We start from the raw sequence: 22,649 nt of genomic DNA on the forward strand, positions 1-22,649 counted from the left end.
TAGTGCCAGGATTCACAGAAAAGATGAAACTAAGGCCAGGATAGGTCTGGGGACATAGTTCAGTCTTGATGTGCTTAATGTGCAAGAATGAGGGAGGAGCTGAGTTCAATCCCCAGACCCACATCAAAATCTACACTTCTATGCATACTTCCAATCATAACACTGGGGAAGTGAAGACAGGTAGATCCCTGGGTCTCACTAGCCAGTGAGCCTAGCCTACTTGGCTGGTGCCTGACCAGTGGGAGTCCCTGTTAAAAAAAAAAAATCAAGCTGGTTGGCATTTCTGAGAAACAACATCCAGTATTTACCTCTGGTCTTCACATGTTCCCATGCAAGCTCATCACACACGCGCGCGCGCGCGCACACACACACACACACACACACACACACACACACACACACCACACCACACACACACACACACACACACACACACACACACGGTCTTTTCTTCTTGTCTCAGGGCACCTATGAGTGATGCATCATTACTCTTTGCATAAAATTTCCAGGAGGAACCCTACTTTCTAGCACCTCCATTATATATAATCTATCAAGATCTAATAATTTTAATATTTTAAGTTTTTAATATGTATGCATTTGTGTCTATGTGGGAGTATACCATTGTGCACTAGAGTACCAATAGAGGACAGAAGGGGTTATCAGGTCCCCTGGGACTGGACTTGCAGGCACCTGTGAGCCACCAAATATGGGAACTGAGAATGAGACTCCGGTCCTCTGGAGAAGCAGTAAGTATCTTCACCCCTTAAGCCATCTCCTCTAGCCCCAGCTTTAAGATTTGAATTATGAAGTATTTATAGGGTCGATTCAGCCACTGTCTGCTTCTGCTTCCTCTTGTTTATCACACCTCATGTACTCACGAAGTTATTACTTTCAATTCACCATCAGGCTTTAGTTTTCCTAAGTGTCTAGAGAGTTCTCTCAAGCCCATTTGACAGTGTCTTCATCTACTCAAGATGGGCAGATACTCCTGCCAGTTGCCTGGGTCTAGGTCTGTGTCTCCTGAAATTGACATTTATGGCTTTTAAGTTTTCAAAGAAGAAAAATGATGGGAGGGGTTCACAAAGAGATTGTTTCTCCTTGATCTATGTCTGAGATTAAAATAGTATGTAAGGTGGATTTCTTCTGCAATTCACTATTTTCTGTACAGCATAACACTTCTTTTTTATAAAGAATATATTTTTATTAGAAAGAAAATTATTTTACATGCAAATCCCAGGTCCCTCTCCCTCTCCTCCTCCCCTGCCCCCACAACTAACACTCTACCTATCCCATACCCTTTCTGCTCCCCAGGAAGGGTGAGTCCTTCCCTAGGGCGTCTTCAAAGTCTGTCATAGTCTTTGGGATAGAGCCTAGGCCAACCCCCTTGTGTCTAGGCTCAGGGAGTATCACTCCAGGTGGGATGGGCTCCCAGAGACCATTCCTATGGTAGCAAAGAGTACTGAACCACTACAAGGGGCCCCATAGATTTCCAAGGTCTCCTCACTGACACCCACATTCAGGGAGGTCTGGATCAGTCCCATGCTGATTTCCCAGCTATCAGTCTGGGTACCAACAGCTCTCCTTTGTTCAGGTCAGCTGTTTCTGTGGGTTTCACCAGCCTGGTATGGACCCCTTTGCTCATCAGTCCTCCTTCTCTGCAACTGGATTTCAGTTTAGGGTTTAGCTGTGGGTGTCTGCTTCTACTTCCACCAGCTGCTGGATGAAGGCTATAGTATGTCATATGAATTAGTCATCAATCTCATTATCAGGAAAGGGCATTTAAGGTAGCCTCTCCTGTAGTTGTCCCAACCTGCAGGACAGCAACCTAGAGCAAGAAGTACAGGGAGGGGAATGGAGACAAGAGACTCGAGAGAATGACCACAAGACAGGATTCTGATCAAGTGGCAAATTTTATTTTTCCAGGCTAGCTTATATAGTCAGTAGTATGGGGTAAAAGGGAGGGGGAGAAGAGGCCAAGAGCCAGGTGTTAATTCAAGCAGTATGTTAGAAAACTATAGAAGGAGGATATTGGCAGGGTGGTAGGGTAAGGGAGGGTTGCCTAGGTAAGTGGTGGGAAACTCGGGAGGCTTGCCCAGGTAAGTGGACCTGTGGTTGGAACAAAGGATTGACGTCTGGGTCATGTTGTTCCTTCTGGATGCTCACGCTTCCAGAAGCCATTTATAATCAAAAGACAGTTCTATAACCCTATGGCTTGCCAAGTTTGGCCTAAAGGTTCATGCCAAGCTGTATGGCTCCCAACACTCTCCTCTGTTGCTTAGATTGTTAGTTGGTGTCATCTTTGTAGCTCTCCAGACATTTCCCTAGTGCCTGATTTCTCTTTAAACCTATAATGTCTCCCTCTATTATATTATCTCTTATCTTGCTCTCTTCTGTTCTTCCCCAAACTCAACCTCCCTGCCCCATCATGTCCTCCTCACTCCTCCTCTTCTCCCCTTCTTATTCTCCTAGTTCCCTCTCCCTCCCCCCATGCTCCCAATTTGCTCAGGAGATCTTGTCCCTTTCCCCTTCTCCAGGGGACCATGTATGTCTCTCTTAGGGCCCTCCTTGTTTACCAGCCTCTCTGGCAGCGTGGTCTGCAAGCTGGCAATCCTTTACTCTATGTCTAAAATCCACATATGAGTGAGTACATACCATGCCTGTCTTTTTGCAACTGGATTTCCTCACTCAAAATGGTTTCTTCTAGTTCCATCCATTTGCCTGCGAATTTCAAGATTCCATTGATTTTTTTCTGCTGTGTAGTACTCCGTTGTGTAAATGTACATTTTCTCTATCCATTCTTCAGTTGTGGGGCATCTAGGTTGTTTCCAGGTTCTGGCTATTACAAATAATGCTGCAATGAACATCGTTGAACAGATGTCCTTGTTGTATGAATGTGCTTCTTTTGGGTATATGCCTAAGAGGGGAATTGCTGGATCTTGTGGTAGACTGATTCCCATTTTCCTGAGGAATCGCCTTCTTGTCTTAGGGATCTCTGAAGTTGATCTTAATCCTGACTCCATGCCTCACTCAGATGCCTAACTTTTGCCTTCTGTCTCTTAGGAAAGTAAAGCCCTTGAGTCAAACCCTGGCCCACCCTCTGCAAGTATAACTGGCAACATCAAAACTAATTGACCTGTCACACTGATGCTCCCACCTCTTCCTGGAATCAGATGGCTGCACTATTTTTGGAAGGTTCACTAACATAGGTAAATAGTTGTGGTTTTTAGTTTAAATTTTTGTGGGTTTTCTTTTTGTAATTTGTACAGCAGGATAGTTTCTTAATATCTAGGTTGCAATGTTGTCAGAAAGAGTAATCTAAGATTGAAATTTTTAATTTTTAAAACTAAAACTTCCATATGACAGAAAACTCAATGAAGGAAGTGCTGGAAGAAAAAGCAGACATATGGAGATATCTGCAACGCAAACAACAATGAATTTTGTTTGTTTGTTTTTTCAAGACAAGGTTTCTCTGCGTAGCTTTGGAGCCTATCCTGGCACTCTCTCTGGAGACCAGGCTGGCCTCGAACTCACAGAGATCTGCCTGCTTTTGCCTCCTGAGTGCTGGGATTAAAGGCGTGTGTCACCAACACCCAGCACAACAATGAATTTATATGCAATGTTGAGGATAAAAATAGTTCTTGCTCCAAAAGAAAGAAGAAATAGCTTATTCTGTACAACTTCCAGTACGGAAGTTATTACATGACCTTTTAGTCTCAGGGGATGGGGTGGGCCGGGGATGGGGACGAGGGACAGGGAACAACAGTCATAAATCAATGCATATGCAAATACTTCAGTGGAGACACCAGGGAGCAAAGTGGAAAAATATTAGAGACTTTACATGCTATCTAGAAATATCCCTAGCTTTGGGGTTGCTGGAACAGTGTGGTCTCCTACATCTCAAAAGTTTTGCCTAACAACCAAAAGGATGCTGGGTCTGAAGCAGTCATGAATGATAATAATTGCTGTTTAGGGGACTAAATGTAACCTGTGGCAGCTTGAATGAGAAATGTCTCACAACAGACTGTATTTAACACTTTGCTCCCAGTTGGTGGTGCTATCTAGGGACGTTATGGAATCTTTGGGAAGTGCAGCCTTGCTAAAGGAAGTAAAGACAGGCTTAGAGGGTTGATAGCTTCACCACACTTCCTGGTCACTCTCTCTGCTTCCTCTTCCCTGTGGTTGACAAAATGTGATTGCCTTCTCCCTGCCCTGCTGCCATCCATGCCTTTCATACCATATGGACTCTAGCCTTTTGGAGCACTCACATAAATAAACTCTTCCCCCATGAAGTTGTTTTCCACTCTGGTATTTTACCAAAGCAACAGAAAAATAACTGGTACCAAATTTTGGCTCTGGCCCTGCAACAATGCATCTCCCCACATTCATCAAGTTCCAGTGAGAATGCAGAATTCCCAGCATCGGTAAGGCTTTTTCAGGAAACTGCTACTCACAACGGATTATAAAAAGGATTAATTTTTATTATCAAATGACTTAATAGGAGAAAATTACAGATTAGCCTACTTGCAGATATATTTTATGATCAATTGTCTCTGCTTTTTAAGTATACGTGCAAGGCATGAGTCTTTCTGTGCTGATATTATTTCAAAACTAATACTTGTTCTCCGGAGATACATGATTGATAGAAAAATGGGGTTTTGGTGGGTTGGTAAGGACTTATATATGCATGTAGCCTCTGTATTTTTCTTCCTGTTTTAACAGAGAAGGTGAGAGGTAATGAGCAGGGCTAGGGAATATAGTGCCAGATATATTGACTCTGGTCAATGTGATACTTCAACTCTATGAGCTGAATGGATCCTTTAATAAACACAGCTAGGAAAACCACACACTCCGCCTAACACGACACATAATGAAGACAACACACAAGTGAGATCCAAAGGTAAAGTGGAAGTAGAAAAATGCTTCTGAATATTGGTAAGAATAATGCCATCCATCCTAAGGGAGGAAAGAACACAAGTTAAAATTGTTGGAGAAAGTGAAGACTAGTAGTAGAGTCTTTCATGCAAAACATTCTGAGATTATCTACTAAGCACACACATTAAGACACAGTAATCTTTGTATTCTATTCATTAAAATAAAAATAATTAAGCATCAATACATTAATAATTTAATAACAACAGGAAACATAGTAATAAACAAATAGCAGATAAATACACACTGCTCCATTTCACATACTCATATGTAAAGCAATAAGCCAGGAAGATTTTAGAAGGACAGACTACACTGTTAATTTGGATGGGGGTGATTTCAGTGTGGGGAAAAGACGTGTGAAGTAGCAAAGTATTCTATAATACAATGTGAAAATGTAAATTCTGAAAACTATTGAGGCTAGTTTCTTCTAAGCTTTGTAAGTGAATTATGTATGAACAAAACTTAGCACGTACTTTGAACCAGAGAAAAAAAATTATATTATAAGAAAATAAGAGCAGTGAATTTAAGCCCTCACATACTAGGCAAGTTTCTTACCACTGTGCTTCTTTTTCTCTTCCTTGCTCCTTTTGTATTCTTTCTTTTCTCTCATTTTTGAGATTATAATGTGATCACATCTCTCCCTTGCCTTTCTTCCCTCCAAACTATCCTATATACCCCTCCCCTCTCTCCTTCAAATTCATGCCCCTTTTTTCACTAATTGTTACTGTACATATATATGTATGAAACATGTTCAGTCCATATAATATCACCTGTACGTATGTTTTCAAACTGACCTTTTGACACTAAACAACCAATTAGTACTCCCTCGATTCCCTGGGAAGACTATCTCTCCTGATCCCAGCTTACCTCTGTTGACTACAGCTCTTTGTGTAGGGTTGAGGCCTCATGGGCTTTTCCCTATTAGTTTGGCATGTCCATTGGTGTCACCCTTATTAAGCTCAGGTTTGGTCACTCATGTTTGTGATCCTTTAATAGATGTAGCTTTTGATTCTACTGGAGACAAAAATCTCACAGCAAGTTCCTTCATCCTCGGGCTCTTAATCTTCACATTTCCTCTTCGGAAATGTTTCCTGAATCTTAGACATGGAAGTATTTTGTAGATGTATCCATTGGAACTGGGCCCCACATCTCTGCATTTTGACTGATTGCAGGTTTCTCTCCATTTCTTCATTGCAGATACAGTGTGACTAGCTCCCTTAAGCCCCTACCATCATGACTTCCCACCATGATGGACTGTATCGTCAAACCATGACCCCTTCCTTCCTTAAGGTTTTGTGGGGGGGATATTTGTTTTGTTTTCGTCAGGTATTTTGATACAGCAACAAAACAAGAACTAATACTCTTAGCAATGTATTAATATGAAACTTCTTATCATTATAAAAATATAAAAGTCCCACCTGGTAAAAGACATAAAAATATGAACTAGTTTGCAAGAAAAAAGTCTATCTTTGTGAAAGATTATCAAAGGTTTCATGATTATGCAGAGTGGGAAAGTTACAGATCTAGGGAGAAATCATTGTAGGCTGATCTTAGTCTCTTGACTAGTCACTTATCACTCTGTGACTATCATCAAAACTCTTTTGGATTCTATGACCATAAGTTTCCACTAACCCAAACCATAAGAATGCAATCAGATAGCATTTCTCTGATTTGCTGTAACCCCCCTACCTGATGGTCCATCAATGTGCTTGAAAGATACCCTGATTTGTGGCTTTTAATTGTTTCTTAACTATAAAGATTTCATGAAACTATTTCCACACTGGAACATGGTATTTGGGGTGGCCTACATCCACATGTTTTCCCAAGCCATGGTCAATCATAATTGACTCAAGAATAAGCTATGTTTTGTTCCTTTAGAGTGTGAGCTGTGTTTTGTGTCAGTTAGAATCGAAGTCAAAATACAAGTCACAAAATAAGGAAAATATTTCCAGCATCCCTCTAAAAGTTTAAAGTACTTGCACATCAATCAAAAGATAAAGATAATTTAATAGGAAAATACAGAAGGTGTACAAACCAGCAAGTTTCACAAGAGAATCTGGAAATGACCAACAAAGATGTGCAAAGACAAACGTGTCTAGTATTAATCAAAGAAGGATCTCCTGAAGCAATATGTCTTTGCATACCAAACTGACAACATTTCAAAAAAATAGATAAACACCCAGGACAGAAATTGATGTGGGATAATTAAACACTGTTCACAGTAATCTAGCAGTGACAGATGGCATGATCCCCAAATCTTTATGTCAGTTGTCCCAAAGTTAGCATCTGATTTCTAAACTGCTATTTGCATAGCAGGTGCAAGGCAAGGATCCTAGCAGAATCAGCACCTGGAGGGGCACAATCTGGAAGTGAATTACAGTCACTGTCCTTGACACAAGAAAAGTGTGAAGTCAGAGTTCCACAGTGACATTGGAATGACTGGGATATGCAATGGATGGATGTAACAGCAGAGAATAAGCCAGACTCCATAAGAATGGAGAGGGTTTTTAAAAAGTAATTATAAAAGCAACAGACCAGTATTTTATAAATCCCAAGGTGAAGTCTTAGTACTTTATCTTGCCAATGAAACAAAATTAAATGCTCTTCAGGGTCATGTGCAGAAGCTAATTGATTTTTCAGCATACAATATACATGACAACAAATGCAGAACTCACCAAGTACATGCAAATTATGGCAGGAACAGAGACAGAAGTGAAGAGAACTGACTCAGGGAGCTGATGTTAGCAACAACTGTAAAACAGACACTACATACATGGCAACATGCTACTTTAACACAGTGAAAATATGTATGGCCTTGATGAATGAAAGCATGGGATAATTTCTTCTAATATCTGAAATATTAAGAAACATAAAAATGAGCCGGGTAGTGGTGGCACACACCTTTAATCCCAGCACTCAGGAGGCAGAGGCAGGAAGATCTCTGTGAGTTCAAGACCAGCCTGGTCTACAAGAGCTAGTTACAGGACAGCCTCCAAAGCCACAGAAAAAACCCTGTCTTGAAAATCCAGAAAGAAAAAAAGAAAAGAAAAAAGAAACATAAAAATGTCTTGAATGGTGAGAACATTGACTGGAACCCACTGGAGAAGAGAACAGTAGAAGAAAGTATCATAGACCTAGAGCCCAAGCCAGTGTCATTGCCATGGTTAATGACACTCATTTTATGAAGGAAAAAACCTACAGAACCATACTAGTCTCTGAAACAGTGTGAGACAATCATATAAGAACTTTCTTGGTTCTGTTTGAACACAGTATTAATAAACATTCATTACAAAATGTCAAACTATTTTTAGTCATGAAATGTTTAGATAATTATATTGCTAATTTTGTCTTTCTTCATACAATCTAGGAGATGAAACATTTCCAAAGAGGATGTCACATTCTTTATCATGAATGAGCACGTGTGTGTGTGTGTGTGTGTGTGTGTGTGTGTGTGTGTGTGTGTGTGTGTTATATAGTGGTAGTTTGAATACAATTGGCCCCCATAAGCTCAAAGGGAGCACTATTAGGAAGTGTGGCTTGTTGAAGTAGTTGTGGCCTTGTTGAAGGAAGTGAGTTACTGTGGAAGTGGGCTTTGAGGTCCCCTATGCTTAAGCTACACATAGTTCAGTTCACTCTCTGTTGCCTGTGGATCAAGATGTAGAACTCTCAGCTCCTTCTCCAACACCATCTTTGCCTGTACACAACTATGTCCCACCATGATAATAATGTACTAAACCTCTAAACTGTAAGACACCCCAATTAAATGTTTTCCTTTATAAGAGTTGCTGTAGTCATAGTGTCTCTTCACAGTAATATAAACCCTAAGAAATACATATATACAAATATGTATATATATATACAATTTTTTCATATAGAAATGAAAACAACTGCCTACAAACCTAGCTTTCCTTTTAATTCCTCTACTTTCTTCACTTTTGGGCAATTAAACAAATGCCTGGCTAATTTTATGGTTCACATAAATTATTATAAAATTGGTAAATTGGTTTTGTTCAAAATAATCAAGTATTTACAGTGGACAAGGGGTGGCATAGAGGATTTTAAGCAGTTTCTTAAAAGCCAAGTAATGTCTTCATTGACAACCTTTTACGGAAGTCCTTTCTTCTATGCTGGTCTCCTTATCTTCACAACACACACACACACACACACACACACACACACACACACACACACGGGAAGGGAAAGAGAGAGGGAGCATCAAAAGCAAATAGAAGAGATGCTTGGTAAAGCCATGTAATTGGTCATGAATATATTATTTCACCTAATGTCTCCTATTTCTCCATCTGAAAACTTTTGGGAGTTCCCTTCCCTCTAAAACCCACAGCATCTCCCCCTCTCCTTACTTAGCTGTCCATGCTGTGCTTTAGAGGCAATATTTACATTCTATATTTATAAAGACTCGTCCAGAGAATTTAGTTATTCAGCCTTACTTCCCGGGGAATTCTAATCAATAACGTTTTGTATCTTAAGACAAAATCTGAAGCTACTCTAAGATTTGGATTTGAAAAAAATAAAACAAACAGCCTCTGAGAACATCCCACAATGTGCAGGAAGAGAAGCTGGGAGCCAGGTGCCAAGGCGTGCCTGCCTGCAGCTGTTGGATGGTCACTTCCAGGAGTTTCTAACATTGAGGCATCTTTCTGCCAAGTTCTTGGGATGTGACTCCTTTCCTGCCAGAACAGAAATCCACTCAAAAAATCCTCTCTCACTGATTTCACTCATGACCACTTTCCTCAAACCAGTTGCCCTACTCTTCCTTGCTACTTCCAAATTCCTCTCTTTTAATGTTTACACAAGTTTCAAGCAAGACTTGCTTTTTCTTCCTTTACCAACTTTTTCTAAGTGAAAAACTAATGTAAAATTTGTATTAAAATAACTGCAAAATGGAAAATATGTATGTATTTACTTATAGTCACTTATTTCCTTTTGCTCAAACATACCTGATTTTAATATTTTGCTGAATGATCCCTTTTTGTTTCAAATCCATTAGAAACTATAGTATTGATAATTATATGAATGAATCTAGTTGATCAATGTCCTAGATTGCTTTTCTGTTGCTGTGTTAAAATACTCACCAAAAGCAACTTGATAGAGGAAAGGGTTTATTTGTCTTACACTTTTCACATTACAAACCATATTTGAGGGGATTTGGGAAAGGAACTCAGGCAGAAATGTGAGCAGAAACCTTGGAGGGATGCTGCTTACTGGCTTGCATCCCATTGCTTACTCAGCCTGCTTTCTTTCTTTTTCTTTTCTTTTTTTTTTTTGATGCAAACAGCAAGAGGTTTTATTGCAGTTGTTTAACAAGCTAACCCCATGTTAGCTCCAGACTTTCATCCACCCACCATGGCAGATGGCTGGGGAAAGACTCTGAGAAGCCACGGGACCAAGATCTTATAGGGCAGTGTAAGAGGAGTGTCTAGGGGTACGCACAGGCTCAGGATTGGTGTACCTCCAGGTTTGAAGGGTTTGCCCTGTATTGATTGGTCAACTGGTTGTTATGGCCCATAGGCCCTCCCAGGGTGATTGCTATGCTCTGCACGTCATTGCTGTGCACTTGTCCATAAAGCTCACCCAGAGCTGTAAAGCATAGCACCACCATCTAACTTCTGATTTCAGCCTGCTTTCTAATAAAACTTAAGACCGCCTGTCATGGGGTAACACTACCCACAGGGGCTGGGCCATCTTGCAAGAACCTTTAATGAAGAAAAAGCATCAAAGACTTGCCTATAGGCCATTTTGAAAGAGGGAATTCTTCAATTTAGTTCTCCTCTTCCAAGATGCTACAAGTTTGTGTCAAGTTGACCTAAACTAACCAGCACAACCAACAGCAATAACTATGTGCCCTGTGTGCAAAGAGCTGCTCTATGTACACAATGAAAGGAATGAGATGTGGAAATGTGTGCCCTCCCATCTGTGGGGGTATGCTTGAAAAACCACAAGTGGATTCCTGAAGCTGTGGTAAGTACCAAAGCATATGATGCTTTCCCCTTACATACACAATATGAGTGTTGAATTTATAAATTGGGCACAGTAAAGACATCAACAATAGCTCACCACAGATCCTAACAACCTCTGCATATGATTACTTTCCACTTTCCTTATCAAGTCGAGAATTTTTATGCTTTTATTTAAAAGAAATGCTATTCAGATTCTCTTTAGTAGCTTTGATTTAGTGTCACAACCCTTTCACTGTGGGGTTATCAGTATGTAAAAATAGGATTGCTTGCACAAAATCACAGTCAATAAGACAAAATGGCAGGCTGTAGAATGTGAAAAGATCTTCAACAACCCCACATCTAACAGAAGGCTGATCTCTAAATATATAAAGAACTCAAGAAACTAAATACCAAATAAAGCAATTTTCAAGGGGAGTACTGATCTACATAGAGAGTTCTCAACAGAAGAATCTCAAATGGCCAAGATACACTTAAAGAATTGTTGAACATCCTTAGCCATCAGGAAAATGCAAATCAAAATGACTCTGAGATACCATCTTACACCTGTCAGAATGGCTAAGATAAAAAACACTAATGACAGCTTATGTTGGAGAGGATGTGGAGTAAGGGGAACACTTCTCCACTGCTGGTGGGAATGCAAACGTGTACAGCCACTTTACAAATCAATATGGTGGTTTCTCAGAAAATTGTGAATCAATCTACTTTAAGATCCAGCTATACCAATCTTGGGCATATATCCAAAGGATGCTCAATAATAATACCACAAAGACACTTGCTCACCTATGTTCATAGCAGCATTATTCATAAGAGCCAGAACCTAAAAACAACCTAGATGTCCCTCAGCTGAAGAAAGGATAAAGAAAATGTGGTATATTTACACAATGGAGTACTACTCAGCTGTAAAAAATAATGACATCATGAAATTTGGAGGGCCCAAAGAGGGATGCATGGATTTCCCTGAGAAGGGGAAATAGAAGAGATCTCCTGGGAATACTGGGGTAGGGGCATGTAAACATGAGGGATCGGTTGGGGTAGGACAGACATGGAGAGTAATGAAAGAGATCCCTTGATAGGGAAGGGCATTTCAGAGTTAGGGAGAAATCTGGTGCCAGGGAAACTCCCAGGAATCCACAAGGATGACTCCAGCTAAAATTTCATCAAGCCTCGACTGCTGCCTCTTCTCAGCATGGTGGGAGACTAATTCTCAGAATGGCACCTGAGACACTGGGCTCCTGTCTTTTACATACCTCTAGGGCTGGGATTAAAGCTTGTGCTATAATTCTCTTTTAGACTGTTTCACTCTTCTGTAGCCCTGGATGGCCTTGAACTCACAGAGATCCAACTGCCTTTGTCTCCTGAGTCCTGGGATTAAAGGGATTAAAGGGATTAAAGGGATTAAAGCACCACCCAGTTTCTATAGCTAACTAGTGTGGCAGACTTTGCATTTTGGTCCTCAATAGCTTTATTAGATCATAAACAATATACCACCACAAACCTGGGCTCATAGGAACTCACAGACTGGACAAATAGCGAGGGAGCCTGCATGTGACTGACCTAGGCCCTCTACATATGTGTGACAGTTGTGTAGCTTGGTCTATTTATAGAACTTCTAGCAATGGAATCAGGGTCTGTCCCTAATGCTTGAGCTGGCTTTTGGGAATCTACTCCTCATACTGACTAGCCTTAATACAAAGGAAGAATCTTAGTTCCATTTCACCTTGACATGCCATGCTTTGTTGACACCCGTGGGAGGCCTTCCCCTTTCTGAACAGAAACAGAGGAGGAGTGGGGAGAGGCAGAGGAGAGGTAAGAGGAGGATAGGAGGAGATGAGGGGGAGGAAACCATTTGGAATATAAAATACATGAAAAAATAATTAATAAAAATGCATGAACACTGAAAATACTACCCCAAGTTACTTTCAGCCTATCCATATAAAAGTATATCTGAAACATAAGTGAAGTATTGTATTTAAACTCAGCTCCCATCCCCCAAGATATCTCATTGTGCACATGCAAAATTCTGATCATGGTTCCCCTTTCCAGAGTTCTCTCTCTCTCTCTCTCTCTCTCTCTCTCTCTCTCTCTCTCTCTCTCTCTCTTCTCTATAATCAAGCAAACAAAACAAAGCAGACTAAAAGGAAAGAAAGATAAAACACACAGAGAGAGACAGATGAACAAAAGCAAAACTCATAAAACACAAAATGGGAAACTATAACGTTCAAGGAAAGACTAGTAAGACAAAAAAATGACCAAGCAAAGAAAGATGAGATAAAAAGTCTATAGAAATACTATTGAGTTCATATGGTGTTGGGCATCTACTGCTAGGCATGGAGCCTACCCTAAAGTGTGGTTAATATACCCAGTGAGATTCCAATGGAGAAAACTAATAGATTCTTTGCAAGCAGATGTCAGCTGGAGACAGCTTCTTGATAGAGATGGGAGCAATTTATAATTGCAAATCAATTTTCCTATTTCTCAGAAGCTTTCTCCAATGATGAGTTATTTACGTTCCCTCTACCAGCTTTCTACATAGCATGAAGATGTCAGTCTCTGCCTTTTCATTCATCACTTTGAGATAGCTCATACAAAAATCAAATATAACTTGGTTCCTCTCAAATTTCTGTGTACTTGACCAGTTGCCATATCCCAAAAAAATTTCCCTACCCATGATTCACATGGAGTTCCTCACTTAACCAGTCATATACCACTGATTTCCAATCTTAGTGAAACTGAGAAACTGAACATTTGCTAAGTAACAGTGTGAGTTCTCGGGTGTAGATTAATTACCTTAAGAATACAAGGATGATGGATACCAATTAGGATTCAGAAAACTCTAGAGTTCTTGAGTTTAACTCATGAATAAAGTTTTAGTGAGAACTTCCTTTTCTCCCAGGACTATCTGAAGCTCATCCATGGGGACTGATGTCTCAGAGGAAACTAGGAAAGTACCACACTGACAAATCATTATTTTCAGAGAAGAAAACTTGGTCTGGCATGAAGTGATCCATTATTCACACTCAGTGCAATTCTTCTAAACACTGAGGATTTTCTCATTTCTTGTGCTATTTATGAAGAAAGTTCAACGATTCAGAAAAGCACTTGCTTTCCATTCTAAAATGGGGTTCACTTTCCTTTACAGGAAGTAGAAGAAACATTTTCTATTGAAATTATACTGTCTTTCTAACAAGATCCCTTTTCTCTCAGTAGAACCGTGAGCAGAGACACACTTCTGGACCAGAACTGCTCCCTTGAGCATCCTCAGTGCTGTGAGTATCTCTTGGCTACAAAGAGGAAATGTTTTGGATAAAATTTTGATTTTTCTCTGGAATGAAGATATACAGTTAGTTTTGATGCATGGATATCTTCAAGTAGAGTCTAGCAAATGACTTTCAGTCTCATACAGAAAAATCATAAAAATGTCCTCAACCTCATTTAGTGCAAGTGACATTTATTTTCTGCATCTTACCAGAATGCTGAGTCCTCGAGTGGAATAGCAACTGTTGTTTATTGAAGGTCAACCTTAGTAAGTCAACCTTAGTAACAGTCTCAAGTAGTGACTCTTGTTAGTTTCCCCTTGTGGAATGTATACCACATAGTGGCATTGCTTTAAGGCTCTATCATTTTAAGAATCTTCAAACTTACTCCATGACAAAATTCTTGAAAACTTGAATTTGTTTTATAAAAACACTTTTAAACTTCAGCTCCTATCTAGAAAAGAAAACAAATCTATTAACACTTTCTTTTTCTTCTTCTTCTAAGGCTATGAAAAAATTTAAAAGGGCAAGGTGCCTTATTGCAACAACAGAGCCTAGAAAGCAATAACAAGACAGTCAGCATTAAATGAGTTGAGAAAGATATGTGTACTGGAGCAATCTGGAAATGCTTGGAACGAAAACACAACACAGAAACAGCATTTCCTGTTTGGGGAAAGATAGAACAGGGAGATTTACATGCAGCAAAGCCTGAATAAGGAGAAGCCAGGAGTAACAGCAAACCTGAAAATAGATTATATAGCACATTGTTCCTGTTATGACATACGGCAGATGTTTAAAATACAAGTGAATATCACATACAAATGCATGTGTATCAGTCTACAGTCTAAACTTGTAGATAATTGTGACATACTGCCAAGAAGCTATGAATTTAAGCAATTTTTTAGGAAATACCATTCAAGAGTGTTTCACACTCAGTTCAGTGCATAGGTCCTACAGATACTGTTGAGAGATTAGTAGCATCTACAGATAAAGCCAGAAAGATAATACAATTCTATTAGTGTTCAGATACAGATATGGCAAGGGCTTGTTGGAAGGATGTGGATGCAGCTTCTAAAATTGCCTAGATGTAAGAAGTTGAGGGAAACTTTCCATGGAGGGGGGCTCCTAAGCTGACATCTAGAAGTCTAGTAGGACTTAGCACACAATGAAAATGCTGGGGAAGGGCATTAAACCAATGCAAGCCCCCTGTGCAATAAATGGAAAGCAAAGGGAAGGATGGCTCTCTCAGGAAACTAGAGCAGGGTGAGAAAAGCATCTGCTAAGGGACAGATGGGTAATGCTTTAGGCACACTGGAAACCTGTTTGATCCCTGTTGCAACTGCTTAAGTTGTCATTGTAGCACAGACGTAGACAAGTGAATCTGGCTGTGTTACAAGAGAATTTATTTATTGAAACATGGCAATGATTTGCCAGACTTTGAATATAAGTGATTTAGTGTGGAACATAGAGTGGGAAAAGATAAATGGCAGGTGAGGCTGGAAAAACGGTTAAGGCAAGGTCATCAAAGGCCTTGGATGTTACGCTAAGAAGCTTGCGGATGATCAGCCTTACTACAGTTTGAGCTGTGAGTAAGAAAGAGTAGGAGAATCAGGAGAAAGGGAGCCCACTTAGGGGCTGTACTTATACACAGACTTAAGAATGAAGATATGGACTCAAAAAACCAGCATGAAGTACAACGAAGGAGACAGCGTGGAGAATAAGGAGCTAATTCATTGGTCTTAGGAAAGGTAGAGGAGTGCCATTTGACTCTGCACATCACAATATTTCTAATGGAGAATTAAAATTGCTAGAGAATAGAGGGGTGGATTTTGAGAAGCACATAGATCCAGTGTTTTAAGTCTGAAGACTTAGCTTTCCAAGGCTGCTTTTTTTTTTTTTTTTTTTGTCTGAGTGTTGTTGTTCCTTGTGTCTATGAGACATCCAATTTCCTTCAGAACTAGCACGGTTCACAGGATGCTCCAAACCTTGCCTGCGCAGCAATCTGGGGAGCCAAGACCTATATATCCTGATGCCTCTATTAGCATCGTTTCCATTGGGCACTGCTGCGCCTGCCACTCCTGCTAAGGACCACTCGTCTCAGCAGGCACTGTCCTTCCATTAGTGTCTTTTCTGTTGCCATTCCAAGATCTTCATTATTCCTGTGCCAACCCATAGCCTTTACAAAAGGAAGGAAGAAATTGCCTTTTCTGTTTTTTATTAATTTTTTAATTTATTACAAACAAACCACAGTTTCCCCTCCTTCTCCTCCCTTCTCCTCCCCCTACCCCCCATCCACTCCTCCTCTGTCTCTATTCAGATGGGGCAAGGCCTCTCATGGAAAGCAACAAAGTATACATATCAAGTTGAGGAAGGACCAACCTTCTCCCCACTGAATCAAGACTGAGCAAGGCGTCCCACTATAGGGAATAAATCCCAAAAAGCCAGCTCATGGATCAGGGATAGGTCTTGGTCCCACTTCTAGGGGCCCCACAAACAGACCAAGCTATGCAACTGTTACACACATGCACGGGGTCAGTCCCATGCATGCTCACTAGCTGTCAGTCTGGAGTCCATGAGCCCCCACAACCTCAGGTCAGCTGTCTCTGTGGGTTTCCCCATCATGATCTTGACCCCCCCCCCTTGATCATATAATGATTCCTCCCTCCCTTTAACTGGACTCCTGGAGTTTGGCCCAGTGCTTGGCTGTGGGTCTCTGCATCTGCTTCTATCAGTTGCTGGCTAAAGGTTCTATGATGGCAATTATAGTAGTTACCAATCTGATTATAGGAGAAGACCAGTTTAGGCACCTTCTCCACAATTGCTAGGGATCTTAGATCGGGTCATCCTTTTGAATTCCTGGGTGTTTACCTGGCACCAGGTTTCTCCCTAACCCCATAATGGCCACTAATGACCCTGTCTTTCATTAGTCTCTTTCTCCTTCCTTCACCAAACTCAACCATCCTGATCCTTCATTTTCCCATACCCCTCCCCTCTATTTGTCCCCTCTCCACCTACAGTTTACCCAGGAGATCTCATCTATTTCCCATTCCCAGTGATCCATGTGTCCATCTTAGTGTCCTCCTTGTTATCTAGCTTCTCTGGTGATGTGAATTGTAGCCTGGTTATCCTTTGCTTAACATCGGAAATATTCACAAATAAGTGAGGGCACAGTGTTTATCTTTCTGAGTCTGGGTTACCTCACTCAAAATGATTTTTTTCTAGTTCTATCTATTTGGAAATGGCCCTTTCTTGTTTGCACCCTGTATGATTACCTAGATACTGTAGTGTTGCTTTGAACTCACATAGGTATCACCTATAGGCTTACTCCATAACACTTACCTCCACTTGCATGTGTTAGGGTTGAAGGCTGACATCACACTACCTACACATGCATCTTTCTATGTGAGCAAGATTCAAGACCCTCCCCTACAAAATCCTCACAACTGTCTTCTGGAAAAGCCTGACTCCCAGCTCCACCATGGAGGGGTTCATTGTTCCAGTTGTAGTTCACAAGCTTTGGATCTTTGCCCCCTCCCAACACTCTTCTACTTAACTCAGGTTAGGTTTCTTTTCCTTTGGGAAACCTCTACTCCATGCTCATGTGTCTGTAACAAAGGGTTGTTTCTGAGTATCCCCAAAGAAACCTGTGTGTGACACAACTGTGACATTTCACTCACTGGATCATGTTGGGACTACCATTCAGGGTATTTGTGTATCCTGATTAAGTGACAAGCCCCTGAGTGACCCACAGGACTTGAAACATAAGCTTTCGGCAAGTACTTGTGGAATTCATCCATGTAATTCTCCAAATGTTTAGCACTAGGACATTTTGTATTAAGCAGGAGAGGCTGCCACTCCCCTCTGTGTAGGAAATGAAGGCAATTCCGTGTCTATCTTAGATTTTAAAAAGCCCATGCAGGTGGCTGGTTGGATTGACTGTTAATGCACATTTGAAAATTCCTCCCTCTTCTTACCATTTCATGGAAAGTATGGGAGCTTTCGATATTACAATGACCTGGCCTTTGTCTAGAAAGGAGATGAACACTTAACCTCTTAGTGTTCACTCATATTAGGGAAAAATTAAGCAATACAACAAAGAAGCAAAAGCTTCTCCTCCATGCTGTTTTTGGTGTGCTTTGAAACTGTACAATTCATCTCACAGGAATTTATCTTACACATTGCAAAGGAGAATTATAAGGAAGAATACTCTCATTAACACAGGCTGTCTGCCTCTTTACTGTTTCCTAGTGAACTTAGTAGAGTCAAAGGAAAAAACATTGTCTATGAATTTGCACATGCAAATGGGAATGCTTTATTTATCAATGGAAGATAATTAGTCACAAAAGAAGGTGCTTTCCCTGGGTTTTCAGTTTGATACCATTAGCAATTACTTACCTTTTCACTTCTCTCATGTTAATGTCTACAGTTCCTTATCTACTATGCATGCATTGTGAGTTTCCATATAGCAAGTAACTGGCCCTAAAGATTTTCATTTAGACACTTTCCTACTTCCTCAATAATCTTTTTTACTTGGTTTGTAACATTTTATTTAGTCTCCTTAAAAGAAAGGACCTTAATTAGAATGTGGACTCATTAACAAAAATCTGTCCTAAAGCCAAGAATATGGCACATAATCACAGATACTCAGGAAACAGAGGCAAGAGGATATGCAAGGCCAGCCTGGACAAAGTAGTGAAATCTGAGTTAGCCAAGGCTAAGGGACTGTGTCTCAATCTATTTCCCACTTTTCAACATACATAAATAGATAAATTTAGAAAAAATTTAAGGCATCTTCTCTGATTTGTATCCCACCCACCTATATAATAGCAATGGTTTTAGTTGCTTTTATAAACACACATAACATGGGCTTCCTTCACTCAATCTGTACTCAACAACAGGGGTAGAACACTTGTCTAACATATACCAAACCCTGGGTTCAAACCTCAGCACAATAAAAAAAAAAATTTTTCAGAATGTAATATGGGTATAAGAATTAATTCCTCATGAACTCAGTTGTTATGCACTATTCACTAAGTTATTATATGGTTTATTGACATAAGCTAATATATATCATTTTCATAAACATATAAAGGTAAAAAATTACTATTTTCAAGTTTACTTAATATTTACATTTAAATTCTATTAAAAGCTGGTTTGGAGCATGATAGGTGGCTTAGCAAGTAGAGGTGCTTCACCAAGCCTAATGGCCTGAGTTCAATCTGCAGTATCCGCACAGGGAAGGAAGAAAATCATTCCCACAAATTGTCATCTAACCTCTGCCCTGTGACATGCATGCACATGTGCTCACACATGACTAAATGGAATTTAAGAATTTAAAGTTGGTTTAGGTGCTCAAAGGACCAGCCAAATCATCAATCAATAAGGAAGTCATGCCTATTAGGTGTGTATAAATGGAGGAGGAGGGACCTGAAATACAGCTATGTCCTGAAGGAACATAGATACAATCTTTAGATTGTTATTCTAAAGCTCCTTGGCTCAATTGTAGGGAACTGTGGCTCAGTGGCAGAGGGTTTGCTTAGCATGCACAAAGTTCTGGATTACATTACCAGCACCACTGAATAAATAAATAAATTAGTGAATGAATAGCAGTAAATAGCAAACTATCTTAAAAACCCAATTTTCTGTTCTTCATAAAAGATGCATCTAAAATGTAAGCTATAGAGGTAAACACCCCACTAAATTATTATTATTATTAATGATTCTGAGAACTCCATCCTTGCTGCCTTCCCAGGAGATCGAAGGACATGAGAAATGGTACTGCAATCACAGAGTTCATCCTCCTAGGTTTCCCAGGCATTCAAGGCCTCCAAGCACTTCTCTTCATAGTGATCTTTCTCATCTACATATTAACACTTTCAGGCAATGGACTCATTATTTTCATTGTCTGGGTAGAGCCCAGGCTTCAAACTCCAATGTACTTCTTCCTCTGCAACTTAGCCTTCCTAGAGATCTGGTATACCACCACCGTCATCCCCAAACTGCTGGAAACCTTTGTGGTATCAAAAACGGTCATCTGCACTGCCTGCTGCCTGCTACAGGCTTTCTTCCACTTCTTCCTGGGTACCACTGAGTTCTTAATTCTGGGCACTATGTCATTTGACCGCTACTTGGCCATCTGTAAGCCCCTCCGTTACCCCACCATTATGACCAGCAATCTCTGCATGCAGCTGGCCCTTAGCTCCTGGCTAGCAGGCTTCACCATTGTCTTTTGTCAGACAATGCTGCTCGTCCAGTTGCCATTCTGTGGTAACAATGTCATCAACCATTTCTACTGTGATGTGGGTCCCATCCTGAAAGCTGCCTGTGCGGACACCAGCATTTTGGAACTACTGGGTCTCCTGGCAACCATCCTTGTGATCCCAGGATCACTCCTCTTCACCATCATTTCTTATATCTACATCTTATCCACCATCCTACGGATTCCTTCAGCCACTGGCCGCCAAAAGGCTTTTTCTACCTGTGCTTCTCACCTGACAGTTGTCTCTCTGCTCTATGGAGCTGTCTTGTTCATGTACCTGAGACCCACAGCACACTCCTCCTTTAAGATTAATAAGGTGGTGTCTGTGCTAAATACTATCCTTACACCCCTTCTTAACCCCTTTATTTATACCATTAGAAACAAGGAAGTGAAAGGGGCCCTAGGAAAAGCTGTGACTTGTTCAAAAGCTCACCATGCAAAGTGAAACCTGTAGTACATCAAAATGAGCCTAATGCAGATATTAACACAAGGACTGATAGTGAGGCAAACTTGTAGAAAAGTTTGGCAAAATCCCCCCTGCCCCCATGACCGACCAAGGACCTCTGCTAGTATGTGACAGTTGTGTAGCTTGGTCTCTTTGTAAGGCTCCTAGCAGTGAGATCAGGACCTGTCCCTGGCACTTAGCTGGCTTTTGGGAACCTGTTCCCATTCTGGATTACATAGGTCCTGCCTCCCTTATCTTTGTGTTCCATGCTTTGTTGAAACCCATGGGAGGCCTGCCCATTTCTGAATGAAGATTAAGGAGGAGTGGATGGGGAGCAGAGTAGATGGGGAGAAACAGGGGAAATGGGAAGGAGAGAAGGGAGGGAAATCTGTGGTTGGTATGTAAAATAAATGAAAAAAGTTATTTAAATAAAGTAACATTGTCTGCCCCTATATACCAGAAGCTATAGTACAGTGTTATCCCAAGACAGAGATATGATGGTTAGAATCTCCATTAAATTGTATAAAATGAACTTATATTTGTTATATATGAATGAACTTGGATTTCTCCTTAAAGGGGAAAAATCATCTAAATTTTCATCAAAAAATATCTTATGATTTCCTAAGATGCATGAGGCAGAACTCAGGACTTTCTTCATTACAAAGGTGAAAAGGACAAAGTCAGAAACAAATGTCAGAGAGTTTAGATGTGTGTGAAGAATCCTGCTTCCCTCTTTTATTGATAACTGGGATTTCTGAAGCAGCACAAAGAGACAGAAGGTAGGAAAGAGACAGGAGTGTGTTTATTAATCTGCACAGTGAGAGGCAGCCTCTGTACCCAGGGAAACTGAGGGATCTGCCAAGGAAAACAGCAGGCTTCTACCCTTTATAGGAGCTAGGTAAGGGACTCGGGAATGGGGAAATTCTACAACTGTAGAGGGCTACACGTCTCTCCTTCCTGAAAGTGTTGGCGCAGGGGAGAGAGGCTATCTTTGGAGAGTGTCTCTACAGACATTCCTTTCTGACCCACAAGGCTGAGCAAAGTCAACTGTAATCTCACAGGAATTCTGTTTACTACTGAGACACTTTCAACAACTGTATCTTGTCTCAAGCACACGGCAACTCATACCTCATTTTCTCAGCCCCATTGTTTTAAAATAAAAGAAACACACTGGGGTCAGTGCTGATGGGCTTCCAAAACTGTCTAAAAGGAACCTACCTTCTTCTTGCTCACATGTTAATAAGGCCCCCTCCACCTTGACAAAATACACAATTTTAGGTAAGCCTAAAGGGATCATTCCCAGAAAGTACAAAACACTGAGGCCATGGTGCAAAAAGTTCTGATTTCTATTTTGTGGATTATTCCAGTTTCTAGAATTTATTCTCAGGAGATCAGGCACAGACAACAGATATCTCAGAGATAGCATAACTGGGGGCCTTATTGAAAAATCACACTCCTGTGAAGTTCATGACTTCAAAGGCTCCCCTGCAGATTAGCATTGGAGTCTATAGAAGCAAACATACATTTGGGCAAGATATCTGTTAGTACTATAATTATGATATAGGTGAGTCAGTTTGTGGTAGTGAGTATTACATATGCCCTTTCACAACAGTGAAGACTGTCATTTAAAGCCCATTAAAACTCATATTTATTTATTTTACATACCAATCACAGTTTCTCCTACCTCCTCTTCACTAATTCCCTCCCCCCACCTCTCTTGTACCCCTCCCCACCCACTCCTCCTCCTCCATTCATAAGGGGTAAGGCCTCCTATAGAAGTCAAC

General features: G+C 40.6%; 1 protein-coding gene across 1 annotated transcript; it reads left to right on the plus strand.

Annotated features, from left to right (window-relative positions):
* The first annotated feature begins 19,926 nt into the window (after positions 1–19,926).
* On the plus strand, positions 19,927–20,865 carry LOC100760226 (olfactory receptor 6X1). Its single transcript, XM_027412307.1, has one exon. The coding sequence runs from the start codon at positions 19,927–19,929 to the stop codon at positions 20,863–20,865; it is 939 nt and encodes a 312-aa protein (XP_027268108.1).
* Positions 20,866–22,649: the final 1,784 nt, after the last annotated feature.

Source organism: Cricetulus griseus, chromosome 4, assembly GCF_003668045.3.
Source record: "Cricetulus griseus strain 17A/GY chromosome 4, alternate assembly CriGri-PICRH-1.0, whole genome shotgun sequence".
In the NCBI taxonomy this organism is placed as follows: domain Eukaryota; kingdom Metazoa; phylum Chordata; class Mammalia; order Rodentia; family Cricetidae; genus Cricetulus; species Cricetulus griseus.